The sequence below is a fragment of the Pochonia chlamydosporia genome (assembly GCF_001653235.2).
Source record: "Pochonia chlamydosporia 170 chromosome Unknown PCv3seq00011, whole genome shotgun sequence".
Lineage (NCBI taxonomy): Eukaryota > Fungi > Ascomycota > Sordariomycetes > Hypocreales > Clavicipitaceae > Pochonia > Pochonia chlamydosporia.
Window position 1 is genome coordinate 1 of NW_019154046.1, and position 13,583 is coordinate 13,583.

Consider the following 13,583-nt stretch of genomic DNA (forward strand, 5'->3'; position numbering starts at 1 on the left):
ACAGAGAGAAGCTAACCCTAACCCTAACCTAACCCTAACCCTAACCCCAAACCTAACCCTAACCCTAACCCCAAACCTAACCCTAACCCTAACCCCAAACCTAACCCTAACCCTAACCCCAAACCTAACCCTAACCCTAACCCCTAACCCTCACCCTAACCACTAACCCTAACCAGTGTCATGTAAATGACCAAGGGTACAGTGTGTCGCACTGTACTTGCACTATGCGCGAAATACCGCCATAGTGACTCGGGTTAGGATTGGTCCAGTACGCGCTGTCTGCAAGGACACGTCACACTGTGACCAAAACGGTGGCCGCACGCGTCTCCTCCAATCACGAAAGTGATAAGTTAGGGGGCTGGGAAGTCAGCTGCCAGCTTGTGTAACACAAGGCTTTAGGCAGCAGTCTTCCTCGCCGCCCTCGAGGAACATAAGAACGCGCTGTCTCTCGACACATAGACACATGCCCTGATGAGCCAAGCACGGCGAAACTTGAGATTTTTCCTGGATTGGAGATCCAAGTAGGCACCAACGTGAAGTCGCTCATAATTCTGCAATAAAACGCGTCCATTTAACTGTCCCCTAACCCTAATTCTTCGTTTTACCATGGGATCCGTTAAGTCATTCAGAGATGTGGGAGTCGCTGTCCAACAGAGCGAGTTATCCAAGACAACTGCCTCTGCTTCCACACTTCAGGAATTGATTTCTACAATTCCTCGTGCCTATCAAGCAGTGCTGGGAGACCACCTGCAAAAGAAATACCGGGTTGCTCATAAACACGCCAATGTTCAAAGCACCATTTCGGCATACGAAAGACACGAGAATGACAAATCCTTCCCGCCGCTGATTCGGAATGCGCTGAAGGAACCAAAATTACAATTCGCCAAAGAATTCCTTGGGACTACGGAAGGGAGCAATGCTCCTGCAGCCTTCAAGTCCAAGTTGTTCACCGCACGGGCGACCGCTCTAGCGTCCGCGATCGAGTTGAAAAAATCAGAGCTTGAGCATCTAGCCACTCTCATCATTCCTGATGACTTTAATTGGAAAAATCAAGTCAAGGAAGTTGCAAAGAAGGTTGCTCAAAGTGCTGGCGGAGCGTTTGCATTGAACAACCAACGTGAGTGGCAGCTCACGGGGGTCGCTCCTGCCGCACAAACAGAATTTTCTACCATGTGGGGAGCTTGCCAGGTATACACATACCGGGTGCTAGCCCTCGCAAGGTCAGCAATAGACCGCGCGGAAATCCAAAAAGTCGCTAAAATGCAACTTAAGGATAATACCGACGTGGAAATGACTGATGGTCTTGCAAGGGAACCCGCCGTCAAAGACATCATCAGAGAAGAGCTAAAAGCCTTCAAACTTGAGCTAGTCAGAAGCCAAAGTATGTCTCCACCAGTCAAAAGACGGGGTGATATGCTAACCTCAAACAGATCAGTCAAGAAAATCCACCGGAAGAGTCCAGAAGAACAAAAAGAACTCTGGAGGAAGACCGAAAAACGGTGGTGGGAATGGAAAGAAGAAGGGCAAGAAGTCACGATAGACGCTTACCTTCATCAATGTTCTCGGGATTTTCGTCCATGGGCTCCGGACACTTTCCCAAATGTGTACCTTAAGTTGAACGATAGAACTAGGAATAAGATTGGCATTGCTTTTCTCCGAGAATGGGAAGCAGACTCCATGATGGCCGCCAAACCAGGAGTGTTCCAGTTTCCCGGTGTCCAACTCCCAGAAGACATCGCATACATGTTGGCCGTCAACCACAAGTATATTCTACACGCTAAACCACAGGTACATGATGTAGCCGCAGCAAAAGATAGATTCGCAAGAACTGTCAGAATCCGCTGGCAATTCCGAAACAATACATCAAACAAGGAGTACATACCCAAGTTTCATGTCCCAAACCCTTTCTGGGAACCGCAAAAAGCTTCATCAGCAATTGAACTAGGCTTGGACAATGCCATGGAAGAGATCGACCGACAAGTCAGTCGCGCTCTTGCGACCATGGCAACTCAAAGCCCCAACCATGGAAACATGAATTGGACAAGGGTTCAACAGTTCCTAAACGATAATGATCTTTTAGTGAAACTTACAGATAAAAATCTGGGACTAGCGGTCTTTCAAAAGGAATGGTACATACAAGAAATCCACAAGATGCTGGGATCAAATAAGGCATACAAAATAGCCAGTGATCTCGACATGGAACAACTCCTCGACACACTATATGGTCAGCTCCAAAGATGGAAGCTTCCTAAAAACATGACACGGTTTATCCGCGAAAAAACAGCGTCAAAGATCCCCGAGTTCCATGCGATTCCCAAGGTACACAAAATGCCTTGGGCGCTGCGCCCGATCGTACCCTCACACTCGTGGGTAACAAGTAGGGTCTCGGAAGTCGTGGACCATTTGTGTCGTCCTATTTTGGACAAACTGCCGTGGGTTGTTGATTCATCAAAGAAGGTGATCAACAACTTGTCCAAAATAAGGATAGAATCTGACAATGTATGGATTTGCACCGGAGATGTCGTTGCATTTTATACCAACATTAATGCCCGGGCATGCTGCAAGGTAGTATGCGGAGCATGGCATAGATATGCGTCAGATTCGAAAATTCCTACCGAAACGATCAGTCAGATGATCAAATTCGTAATGGAAAACAATTACTTCTCGTTCCAAGATCAAGTATGGAAACAGCTCGATGGACTAGCCATGGGAACCTCGTGCGCACCCCTTTTGGCAAACATCTACGCTGCTTACTATGAAAGGAAGCGTCAATTAGTGTATCAACCAGGGGTACGGTTATACAATCGCTACATTGACGACATACTTGTCATCTTTGAAGGAACAAGGAAAGAGTTGATGCACTTCCTTAACCAAGTTAAGCTTGGCCCCCTAACCATCAACTGGGACGTTTCATTATTGAAGAAGGAATTTCTGGATATTGAAATCCTGAAATCTCGAGACCAGTCTGGCCCAAAGTTGGTTACCAGACTCTTCAAGAAACAAATGAACCGTCACCTATATATTCCCTGGTCGTCAGCTCACCCCCTTCATGTGAAGAAAGCCTTCGTCAAGGCAGAGCTCATACGATTTGCCATAATAAGCTCCGAAGTCGAGTACTTTGCAGATGCTCGCTCACAATTTTATGGTAACTTGAGAAGGAGAGGGTATCCTTCCCAGGTGCTGGAAAACTGGTTTAAACAAGTGTCATACGAACAGCGGGCAATATTCTTAAGTCCCAAAGAAGACAAAGAAATGGTTGCACCATTAATGCTGTCGGGCCGGTACAACCCAGTATGGGAATATATAAACGTCGACGAGATCCTTCGATCAGCAAGAGAGGGCTGGAATCTGGAAAGGAACTTACCAGAAACCCTCCAACAACCTCTGATTCGAAGTCTCAGCAGACATACTAGTCTCTTTGACTTACTGTCTGCCTGGAACAAGACGATACTGCACACTGATATGTTAAGTGACGAAACTGACGGCGAATAACTTTCGGGTTGGGTCTGTTGGGGCCACCGTTTGTTTGTTGTCCTGGTCTTGGGTGTTAATGCCTCGCGCTGCCCAGGTTGTGGGACTTTCAAAGTCAGGAGTAGGCTGATGATTGGATGAATGGGGATTTGAACGGTGGGACGACACGAAACAGACGCGTCTCCCTGGATCACGTGCGCCTCTGTGGTTGTGTTTTTGTTGTTGGAAGGTGCCCCTCCGGGGTAGTAGCATTCGGGTCGCTACGAAGCACCGCCCCCTGACTTCGGGAACCACCTCGTCTGACTGGTTGGGCTTGACCCACCAGTTGGTCTGGCAACCGTTGAGTACACTATAAGACGTCGCCTCGGGACTCCCGCGCTCAATGATTTGGGTTCCTCCTTTCATCAGTTCTTGGCCTCTATCAGATTTTGCGTATTCCAGTCGGCAATAGCGGAGGGTGCTTTTTGGATAAGCCTCGTTGGGTTCAAACCCCTAACCCTCACCCTAACCACTAACCCTAACCAGTGTCATGTAAATGACCAAGGGTACAGTGTGTCGCACTGTACTTGCACTATGCGCGAAATACCGCCATAGTGACTCGGGTTAGGATTGGTCCAGTACGCGCTGTCTGCAAGGACACGTCACACTGTGACCAAAACGGTGGCCGCACGCGTCTCCTCCAATCACGAAAGTGATAAGTTAGGGGGCTGGGAAGTCAGCTGCCAGCTTGTGTAACACAAGGCTTTAGGCAGCAGTCTTCCTCGCCGCCCTCGAGGAACATAAGAACGCGCTGTCTCTCGACACATAGACACATGCCCTGATGAGCCAAGCACGGCGAAACTTGAGATTTTTCCTGGATTGGAGATCCAAGTAGGCACCAACGTGAAGTCGCTCATAATTCTGCAATAAAACGCGTCCATTTAACTGTCCCCTAACCCTAACCCTAAACCCTAACCCCTCACTAACCTACCACAAACCCTAACCCTAACCCTAACCCTAACCCTAACCCTAAGTGAGGGAGACTGGGGACGAGGGATTCCGGGGACTTTGTGAGAGACTGGGGATAAGGTATAAGGGGCTTCCGAAAAAATAGACCGTTTTTGGGAACTAGAGGGCATTTAAGGCTTAGAGGGTTCTAGGGATTTCTAAGACTCTAGGGTTAGGGGCATCCGGAAGATAATAGAGTTTTGTAAAGGGGACTTTGCGGGCACTTGAAGAAGAGGGATTCTGGGGACTTTGCTGGCACTTGAAGAAGAGGGAATCTAGGGACTTTGCGGGCACTTGAAGAAGAGGGATTCTAGGGACTTTGCCGGCACTTAAAGAAGAGGGAATCTGGGGACTTTACGGGCACTTGAAGAAGAGGGAATCTGGGGACTTTGCTGGCACTTAAAGAAGAGGGAATCTGGGGACTTTGCGAGCACTTAAAGAAGAGGGAATCTGGGGACTTTGCGGGCACTTGAAGAAGAGGGATTCTAGGGACTTTGCCGGCACTTAAAGAAGAGGGAATTTGGGGACTTTGCTGGCACTTAAAGAAGAGGGAATCTGGGGACTTTGCGGGCACTTAAAGAAGAGAGATTTCAGGGACTTTACAGGGGATAATAGGGGGAGGCTTACTATTAAATTAGAAGGCTTTTTCTAAGAATTAATACGAGATTTTACAGGGAATAATAGGGGGAGGCTTGCAAATAAATTAAGGGGGAATTTACAGGGGAAAATAGGGGAATTTACATGGGATAATAGGAGCTTTCTTGCAAGAGATAATAGGGGGAATCTGCCTATTAATATCTAGGTTTTCCCTTAGCTTTTTCCCTTCTTTCTCTCTATCTTTATCCCCTTTGCTTTTAAGCTTCTAGCTTCTAGCTTCTAGCTTCTTAGCTATCTCTTTTGCTTTTAAGCTTAAGCTTCTAGCTTTTAGCTTCTAGCTTTTAGCTTCTAGCTTAAATATCTAAGACATCTAGTATCTTCTTTTGCATTCTTTGCATTCTAAGATATCTAGTATCCTATATCTAGCTATAGCTTTAAGCTTCTTAGCTTTCTTGCTTGCCTCTTTACCTCTTTTTTCCCTATCTCTTGCAATAGATCTAGCTTTGCTATTCTATCTGCCTCTTTTATCCCTCTTTATCCCCTCTTATGCATTTTTTATGCACTCTTTATCTCTCTTTTCTAGCCTTTTTTATGTAAATTAGTGCATTTTATGTACTATTCTATATAAATTGCTAGGATGCTATACCCTTGCCCCTCTTGTGGGAATATCTATGCAGATATCTTAGACCACATTAGGAAGAACCACCCTATAGACCGATATATAGACCTAGATTTACAGCCTCTAGGACTTGCCAGATACCCTACCTACAGTATAGCCTGCAAAGGGAAGCTAGGAATCCAGACGCACTAAAGCAAGGTCCACGGTATCCTAGGGAAATCGAATATTTCCACCCTCCCGCGAGTCCCTTCCCTGTTCTAGCCTTCTGTAGGGCCCTCTAGAGAGCCCTCTAGCTAGCTGTCTTCCTGGCTGTCTTCCTAACAGACAGCTAGCCAGCTAATTAGCCAGCTATCTAGTTAGCCAATTAGGACCTTTTTGGGCTAGAAGGAACCCCCTTCCGGCTAGCTAGATGGAAGGGCCCAGAATTGGGTCCCTAGCTATTAAAGAAGAACCCTATAGCTTCTAGCTCGCATGCAGGCTAGCAATAGGAAGAGACTCGCAAGAACCCCGTCCCCAGACATCAAAAGACCCTAAACCCAGCCCCAAATATAGACCCTCCTAAGGGAGAAAGACTCAGATGCCTCCCAGGAAGACGCCCGGAAAGACGCCCAGAAAGACTCACAGGACGACTCCCAGGACGACTCCCAGGATGACTCCCTGGAAGACCCCCAATCCCGCTCCCAGCCGAGAACCCAATCCGCGTCCTCTTCGGATTCCCTTCCCTCTATTTGGGCTATTAAGAGCTAGATAGAGAGGGAAAATAGGGCCCCTTTAGCCCGGGAATTCTCAGAAGACCCCCTATAACACCCGTCGTCTCCAAAGGCCCCCCTAGGGCCTCCTAGTCTGTTGATAGAAGAGATTATCTTAGCTTCCTCGCAGGACTCTTCCCTAGGGCCCTCCTAAGAGACAGACTCTCTCCCTTTCCCTCCCCCTCCGTCTAATCCCTTTATTGTCCTAGACCTCCCCACAGCAAGCCTAGCTGCCCAGCACGATAAGATCACAGCTCCCCTCTTAGAGGCCCCCTCTATGAGAAGACTGCTAGCCTTCTCTAAGATCCCTATCCCAGAAAAGAGGCTCCACGCGAGGCATGTAGTGCTTTTTACAGCGGCTGTAAAGAGGTCTATAGAGGGATTCCTCAAAAAACCCTCTGAAAGAACCCTTCTTCCCATCCTAGTCCTTTCCCGGCTGCTAGGACTAGCCCTTTAGAAGGATCAAAAGATAGGATAGATCCTAAGGGGCTTCCCTAAAAACCTTAACTCTATTAACCTAGAAGCTTCTATCCCTCTAGAAGACGCCCCAATATAGCAGACACTAGCAAGACAGGCTATTAAGCTTCTAGAGAGGGGATTTCTAGGGAGGGCTGCTAAGGCTCTCTATAATGGGACTCCCATCGCAGAGGATACCGAGGAAAATAGGGCCTCTCTTAGGGAAAAACACCTAATAGGGCCCAAAAACCCCTTTAATGGGAAAGTAAGGCCTGCAGCAGGACAGCCTATTATAAAGGAAGCTATCCTAGAAGCTATCTCCTCTATAAGCAGGGAAAAGGCACCTAGTCTTAGTGGCTAGGATAGGTCCCTTATAGATATAGCTACTAGGAATGCTAGCTTTCTGGGATTTCTAAGGCTGCTAGCCGATATAATCAGGCAGGGCATAGCACCTGGGTTATCCCTGCTCTGTGCTGCTCGCCTTATTAGGCTAGAAAAGACGGGAGGGGGGGTCTAGCCTATCGCAATAGGGGACCTTCTTTACCGAATAGCTACTAAGGCTATCCTAATTAGGGCCTTTAAGACAGAGATACTGCTACCTACCCAGCTGGGAGTTTGCAACCCGGGAGGGGTAGAGCCTATTCTCTTTCTGCTGTAGGACGCTCTAGCTAGAAGGAACCCTAAGAGCTATAAAAGAGTCTTAATCCTAGACTTAGTAAACGCCTTTAACCGGCTGGGAAGAGGGGCTATTGCGGGAAGCACCCTAAAATACGCTTCTACGCTCTATAAGACGGTTACTTGGGCTTATAATAGCCTGTCCCTTCTTATTACACCTTCTAGAACTGCCCTAGCCTCTAGCGAAGGAATTTGGCAAGGGGACCCTCTAGGTCCCCTTCTATTCTCCCTGGGAATCCGTCTAACGCTAGAGACTCTCGCTAAGGCTCTTCTAGACGCCCTTATTGTGGCCTACCTAGATGACATCTTTATCTTAGAAAAGGACCCAAAGGGAGAGACCCTAGATATTATCCAAAGGGTCTTCCAAAAATCCCCTGCCTCTCTTAATTAACAAAAGAGTAAGGAGGCCTCTGTGGAATCCCTTAGAAAGGAAGGACTAGCTGCCTTAGGGTCCTTTATAGGACCTCTAGCTGCTAGAAGGTCCTTTCTAGAGGGAAAGATCAAGGACTTCTAGAGGGTTCTAACTCTCCTAGAAGGAATCCCTAAGTAGTATTCCCTACTACTTCTTAGGGGAAGTATATATCTTCTTCTAAGGCATCTTCTAAGATAGCTAGACCTAGCCAGTCTTAGGGACCTTTAGAGAAAGCTTAACTCCCTTATTTGCAGCCAAATTAGGGCTCTAGCTACTAGGGCTGCTAGGCCTCTAGCCTCTATAGGCTATAGGGACCTAGAACCTTCCGAGGATAGGATAAATCCCCTCCTAATAGGTCTCCCAGCTAGGGAGGGAGGCCTTGGAATTCCCCTCCACGCAGACCTAGCCGACGGAATCTTCCAGGCAGCTAGGGCAGCCTCCCAGCCAACGCTAGACTGAATTCTAGGACGGATTCCTATAGCTAGCCCTACTAAGGTCCCGTCTGTTTAGAAGGTCCTAGCAGAAGCTAATTCTAGCGCTCTTTCCTTCCTAGATTCCACCTTAGACCCCTCTGAAAAGAGGGCTAGGGTGGAAAACACTAGCTATCTAGGGCGAAAGTGGCTAGATGTGCTGCCTACTGCAAAGACTCTCTGTCTTACAGACCTAGAAGTCACGGAATCCCTTTGCAGCTAACTGCTTCTTCCTGTAGGAAATAGGGATAGCCCCTACAGCTATTGCGGGGCTCTAGCCTCTATTAACTACAAAGACTGCTGTAAGGCAGCAGATAGAAAGTGGACCTCCCGCCACAACCAAGTTACCTGTGCCCTTACAAAAGCACTATCTAGCCAGGCTAGCTTGGAAGTTAGGGAAGAACCCTCTAATCTAGCAGAAGGCGTTTAGAAGAGACCCAATTTTACAGTTGCCCTATCTGGTACTAAGTACTTCTATAACGTACAGATAGTAGCTGTAAATAAGGCCTCCTGTAGGGAAGACCCCTATAGCACTCTTTCGGAAGCTACAGCTGAGAAAAGCCAGAAATATAGGGCTTTAGGGTCTGTCTTTAGGCCCCTTATTTTTTCAGCTGGGGGCCTTCTAGAGAAGGTCTCTGCTAAATACTATAGGGAAATTTAGGATGCTGTAGGCCCTACTGCTTCTACTTAGATAGATAATTCTGTTAGGATTACGCTAGCTAAGTATAGAGCTCACGCAGCTCTCTCTATTAGTGGGAAAAAACCACCCGTAGAAGAGGCTAGCTGGCTTGCAACGCGGACCTAACTAGCGAAGAATAGGGCATCTAAGGCAGCTAAGGCTACCTAATTTTCTATCCCTTCTCTTCCTTTCCTTCTTTTTCTTCTCTTTCCTCCTTTTCTTTCCCCCTACCTATTTCTAACTTCTATATCTGTCTTCTATCTATTCTATCTAGTCTCTCTATTTCTATCTTTCTGTCTATCTATTCCCTCTTAACTACCTTCTCTACCTTTACTATCTATCTCTAAGGTTCTCTAAAAAACCCCTCTTTCTATGTACTTAGTTTGCTAGCTTCCCTTTTATAACCTATCTATCTAGCTTAGTTTAAAATTAGTCTGGCAAGATAGCTTTTAGATAATAATGCTAACCCTAATCTAACCCTAAGTACTAGCTATCTATTTATATAGTTTTTAGCAAATAATCACTAGTAGTTGTGCGCTAGTATGCACCAGAAGACAAATTTTAACTAAAGTTAAATTCTACTAAGTAAAAACAGTTCCACGCTAAACGCTCTCACTTTAGAGCATTCTAATATAACTATAAGTTTAGTAACTTATTGCTCTCTCTATATATCTTCTTTAACTTCTCCTTTTAGACCTTATCTATCTTAGATATAAATAGTTATATACCTTTACTAAGATCCTAGTTTTATGCTAGTAGTACTATACCTCTATTAACCTTAAAGTAGTTACTACCTTATTTGCTAGCAAAGAAATACTAGTAGAATATACTTTCCCTCTAGGGTTTATTCTTCTAGTTCTACTTTAGAAACTTAGCGCTTTTTTGCCTAGGCTATAATTACTTTACCTAGCTATAGCTCTTTCTTAGGTGCTTCCTAATATAGCATAGATCTACTGCTATATATTTATATTGCTCTAGAAGGCATTTATAACTATTAGAACTAGGAGAACTAAGGTATATATAGGGCAGATAATTATTTAGGGTAGTAATTCTGCCTATAATACTCTCTAGTACTAGCATACTAGATATATCCTACTTTACTTTAGATATATCTTTCTTAGCATAAAAGTAAGGCTTTTCTTATAAGTATTAACTAATAGCACCTTTAAGAACTATAATCTTATAACTATAGCATACTAAGAGCTACTCTCTCTCTAGGTAGATAAAGTATTCTATAATTATTTAAAGTAAGTACCTACTAATAATAATAATATAGTAAAGAGTAAGCATAAGTAGGATATATAAACTATTATTACTAGAATTACTAATAATTATAATAATAGAGGTAATATAGCTTATTAGTATTATAGCCCCTTTATTACTCTAGTAAATAAACTTTTATTACTTTAATTTAGTTTAATTAGGTACTATAATATACTCTTCTTATATTAAATAAAGCAATCTCTACTATTATAGTACTCTAGTTCTATTTTATAAGCTACCTATATATAATATATAGTACTAACTTATTTAGAGAGCATCTTTAATAAGCATCTTACTAAGAGTAAAGTAAGCTCTCTATAGCTCTTTCTTCTATATATTAGCCCTACCTAAAGCTGCTATTTACTATTATAGGGGTAAAGCAGCTAGCTCTATCTTAGATAAGGTTCCCTAGGTTAATAGAGTAGATATTGCCCTAATACTTTAATCTACTATAAAAGGGTTTAGCATATTGCCTAATTTAGATAAAACCCTTATAGCTTACTATTAATATAAACCTATAACTAAGTAATGCAATTAAACCACATAAAATCTTAGCTAAATAATAATAACCTAAAAAAAAATAGCTTAATAGTTATAAATACTAGCATTATAAACTAAATATTTTTTTGTCTTTATAGGCAGTTAGCTTAAGGCAAATAGTAAATATAAGTAATTATTGCTAACCTAGTCTTATTAAATTATTGCTAACCTCTTGCCCTGCGAAAGTAGGGTAGCTATCTGCACCTAAACCAAACTATTGCCAGCCTTGCTAACGATTATAATAGTGGGTAGGAATGGCAGATTATAACCTAGAACTCTTCGTTTAGCGTAATGTATTTATCCATAGCGGCGTACTATACTTCGCAAAATGTATAGATATATTAGTAGCAGCGTTAATTATAAGACGACCAAAAAAACCTTTAATAAAGCTAGATTATATATGCATCTATATTGCGTAACATGCGTCCCTCCTCTAGCTTAACTTACGCGTCTCTGCATTAATTCCTATTATATCGTTATACTTGGTGGAAATTAAGCCCTGCTGTTACGACTAATAATGCTAACTTTCTCCCCGGCTTGTAATCTGTATTAACCGTGTGCACGGACTAACCCTTTCACATACATCTAGCATTAACAGCCCGCACAGACCTTTTCTTTCTACCCATCTAGCATTAAAATTTAATTGCATTAAGCACGGACTATATTAACTTCTTGCCCGCGAGTTTTCTTGCAGAAAACCCGCCGAATAGCGCCCAGGGCGCTCTACGCTCTTAGGTGTATTTATTTTGGGCTAATAAAGTATCTAGGCAATCTTCTATACAAACTTACTAAGAATTAAGTAGAAATAGCAAAGGCAATAAAGCATATATTAGCATTTATAGGCCTATTACTTTTGCTTTGCCTACTACTATAAGATAGCTATAAGTAATTAATTTAGCTCTACTATAATGCAATAATTATCCTAGTTCTCCCACTTTAGCCTCTAAAGTAACTGCTTGTCCTTTAGCGTCTATTAATAATTCTGCCTGATTTTATTATAGCGCGTTAGCTTAGAGCTAGAGACCTTAAAATTAAGTAGATCTTACAGTCTACTGCGTTTCTAGGCACGTGCCTCTCTATCTAGCGCTAGCTCTTAGTTATTACTATTTTTGCTGTAGCTTAAGTTGCTATCACGCATTAAAATATTACAGCTAACTTTACTAGTTCTAAGACTCTTAGCCACGCTGCTACGCTTGGTAGATAAACGCGTATTAATATGCTAAAGTAATAGCAGTAGGTCTCTATTAGCGCTCTTTATTCTTGTGAGTTTGCGCCTAGATTCCTAGATATACCTAACTACCTTAATAACCTCTTTCCTATTAAATATTACTATATCTCCTAACTACTCTAGTAGCTTAGCTAGTAATATCTATATGCAGCCAACTCTGCAGCAGTTGACCTGTCTTCGAGCTAAGACCCCGTGCTTGGATCACTCGCAATACTACGGCGATGGGGACAAGGACATTCGTGCACACAACAATGGCTACTGACGCCAGCTTTTTCCCTGTGCATTGGTGCTTAACCCTGCCCCGGACCGAGATTGCAAGCATTTCCTCAGTCGACACCAGACATGACATGACGGCGCAACCAGACGGAAACCAACGTCGGCCCGGGCCGGACTTTGATGGTTGGCCTTCACCTTGGCCAGCGGCCCAATTTGGTCCGGTTTGAGTCAGCTTTGGAGACATGAGTTATGGCGTGCTTACAGTACACCCGGAAAACAGCGTCATGTCTGATGCCTTCCTTGATAAGACCGCTATTCGCCACACTAACAAACATCTCATCTAGTTTTGCCGTGATTTCTGGCATCGCAATCCCAAAATGGCCTGGTCACCTTCCGTGCATGCAAAGCTGCTTAAAGTGGGCGCTCTCTTTGCTATCACAACAGGGTCCGCAGATATTCTCTTTGGCTTGAAACCCTTCACGTATACTTCTGGGCCCCTCTCGGTTAATCCATCCGTCTACGCCGTCATTGACAATCAGGTACGCTTTTTTGGCGCAGTTTGGGCCGGCTATGGTGCCATTCTGTGGTGGACAGCCAACGACTTAAAGACCCGACGAACTCCGCTGGGTATACTTTGCGGAATAATGATAGTTGGTGGCATCGGCAGATTAGCTTCAGCATTAACACATGGCTTTGGGGCGACATGGACCGCCGTGGCTACGTTTTTAGAATTATTCGGACCACCTGCACTATACCTCTTGGGTTGTTAGGTGAACTGAGGTTGCCGTCTCGCATTGACATGTCACGGGCAATCCGGACATGCAATACAACCATGTTCCTTACTCAGCATCAACCCCATGATTATTAGCTGAAAACTGAGACGGTACTTTGAATGGGTTGTACAGCTCTGTCTGGGTCAAATGGGCCCCAAGGATGTCTCGAAGAGAGTGCCTAGTCGTTGGATTGATGTACATCATCTCATCTTCATAGATATGCAACCAAATAAAACATCAAGTTCACAATTGAAAAGATTTAGTTGTACGTCTCTGCGATGGGATTATCGCTTAAAAATACGCATGGTGCTCTCCTTGTCCTCCAATGCGATTTGTAACATCGCATGAGCCAAGGGGAAAAGGATTGTGTTCTAGATCGCTGTCGACAAGGTTGGCTGAGAGGAATTCAATCACGTAATCCGAAGTTCATTCGTGACAAGTCTTTTCG

General features: G+C 44.2%; 3 protein-coding genes across 3 annotated transcripts; all 3 read left to right on the top strand.

Moving 5' to 3' along the window:
* Positions 1-606: 606 nt before the first annotated feature.
* Positions 607-1,540, top strand: VFPPC_18272 (hypothetical protein; the record flags this gene model as incomplete). The annotated part of the gene is made up of 2 exons (XM_022429914.1): positions 607-1,381; positions 1,431-1,540. 2 exons carry the CDS (start codon positions 607-609, stop codon positions 1,538-1,540), a joined length of 885 nt encoding a protein of 294 aa, XP_022285076.1.
* A 140-nt stretch (positions 1,541-1,680) lies between these two features.
* VFPPC_10367 (reverse transcriptase (RNA-dependent DNA polymerase) domain-containing protein) lies at positions 1,681-3,492 on the top strand (the record flags this gene model as incomplete). The annotated part of the gene is made up of 1 exon (XM_018288749.1): positions 1,681-3,492. The coding sequence occupies one exon, from the start codon at positions 1,681-1,683 to the stop codon at positions 3,490-3,492; it is 1,812 nt and encodes a 603-aa protein (XP_018135611.1).
* Positions 3,493-12,739: 9,247 nt separating this feature from the next.
* Positions 12,740-13,132, top strand: VFPPC_18273 (hypothetical protein; the record flags this gene model as incomplete). The annotated part of the gene is made up of 1 exon (XM_022429915.1): positions 12,740-13,132. The coding sequence occupies one exon, from the start codon at positions 12,740-12,742 to the stop codon at positions 13,130-13,132; it is 393 nt and encodes a 130-aa protein (XP_022285077.1).
* Positions 13,133-13,583: the final 451 nt, after the last annotated feature.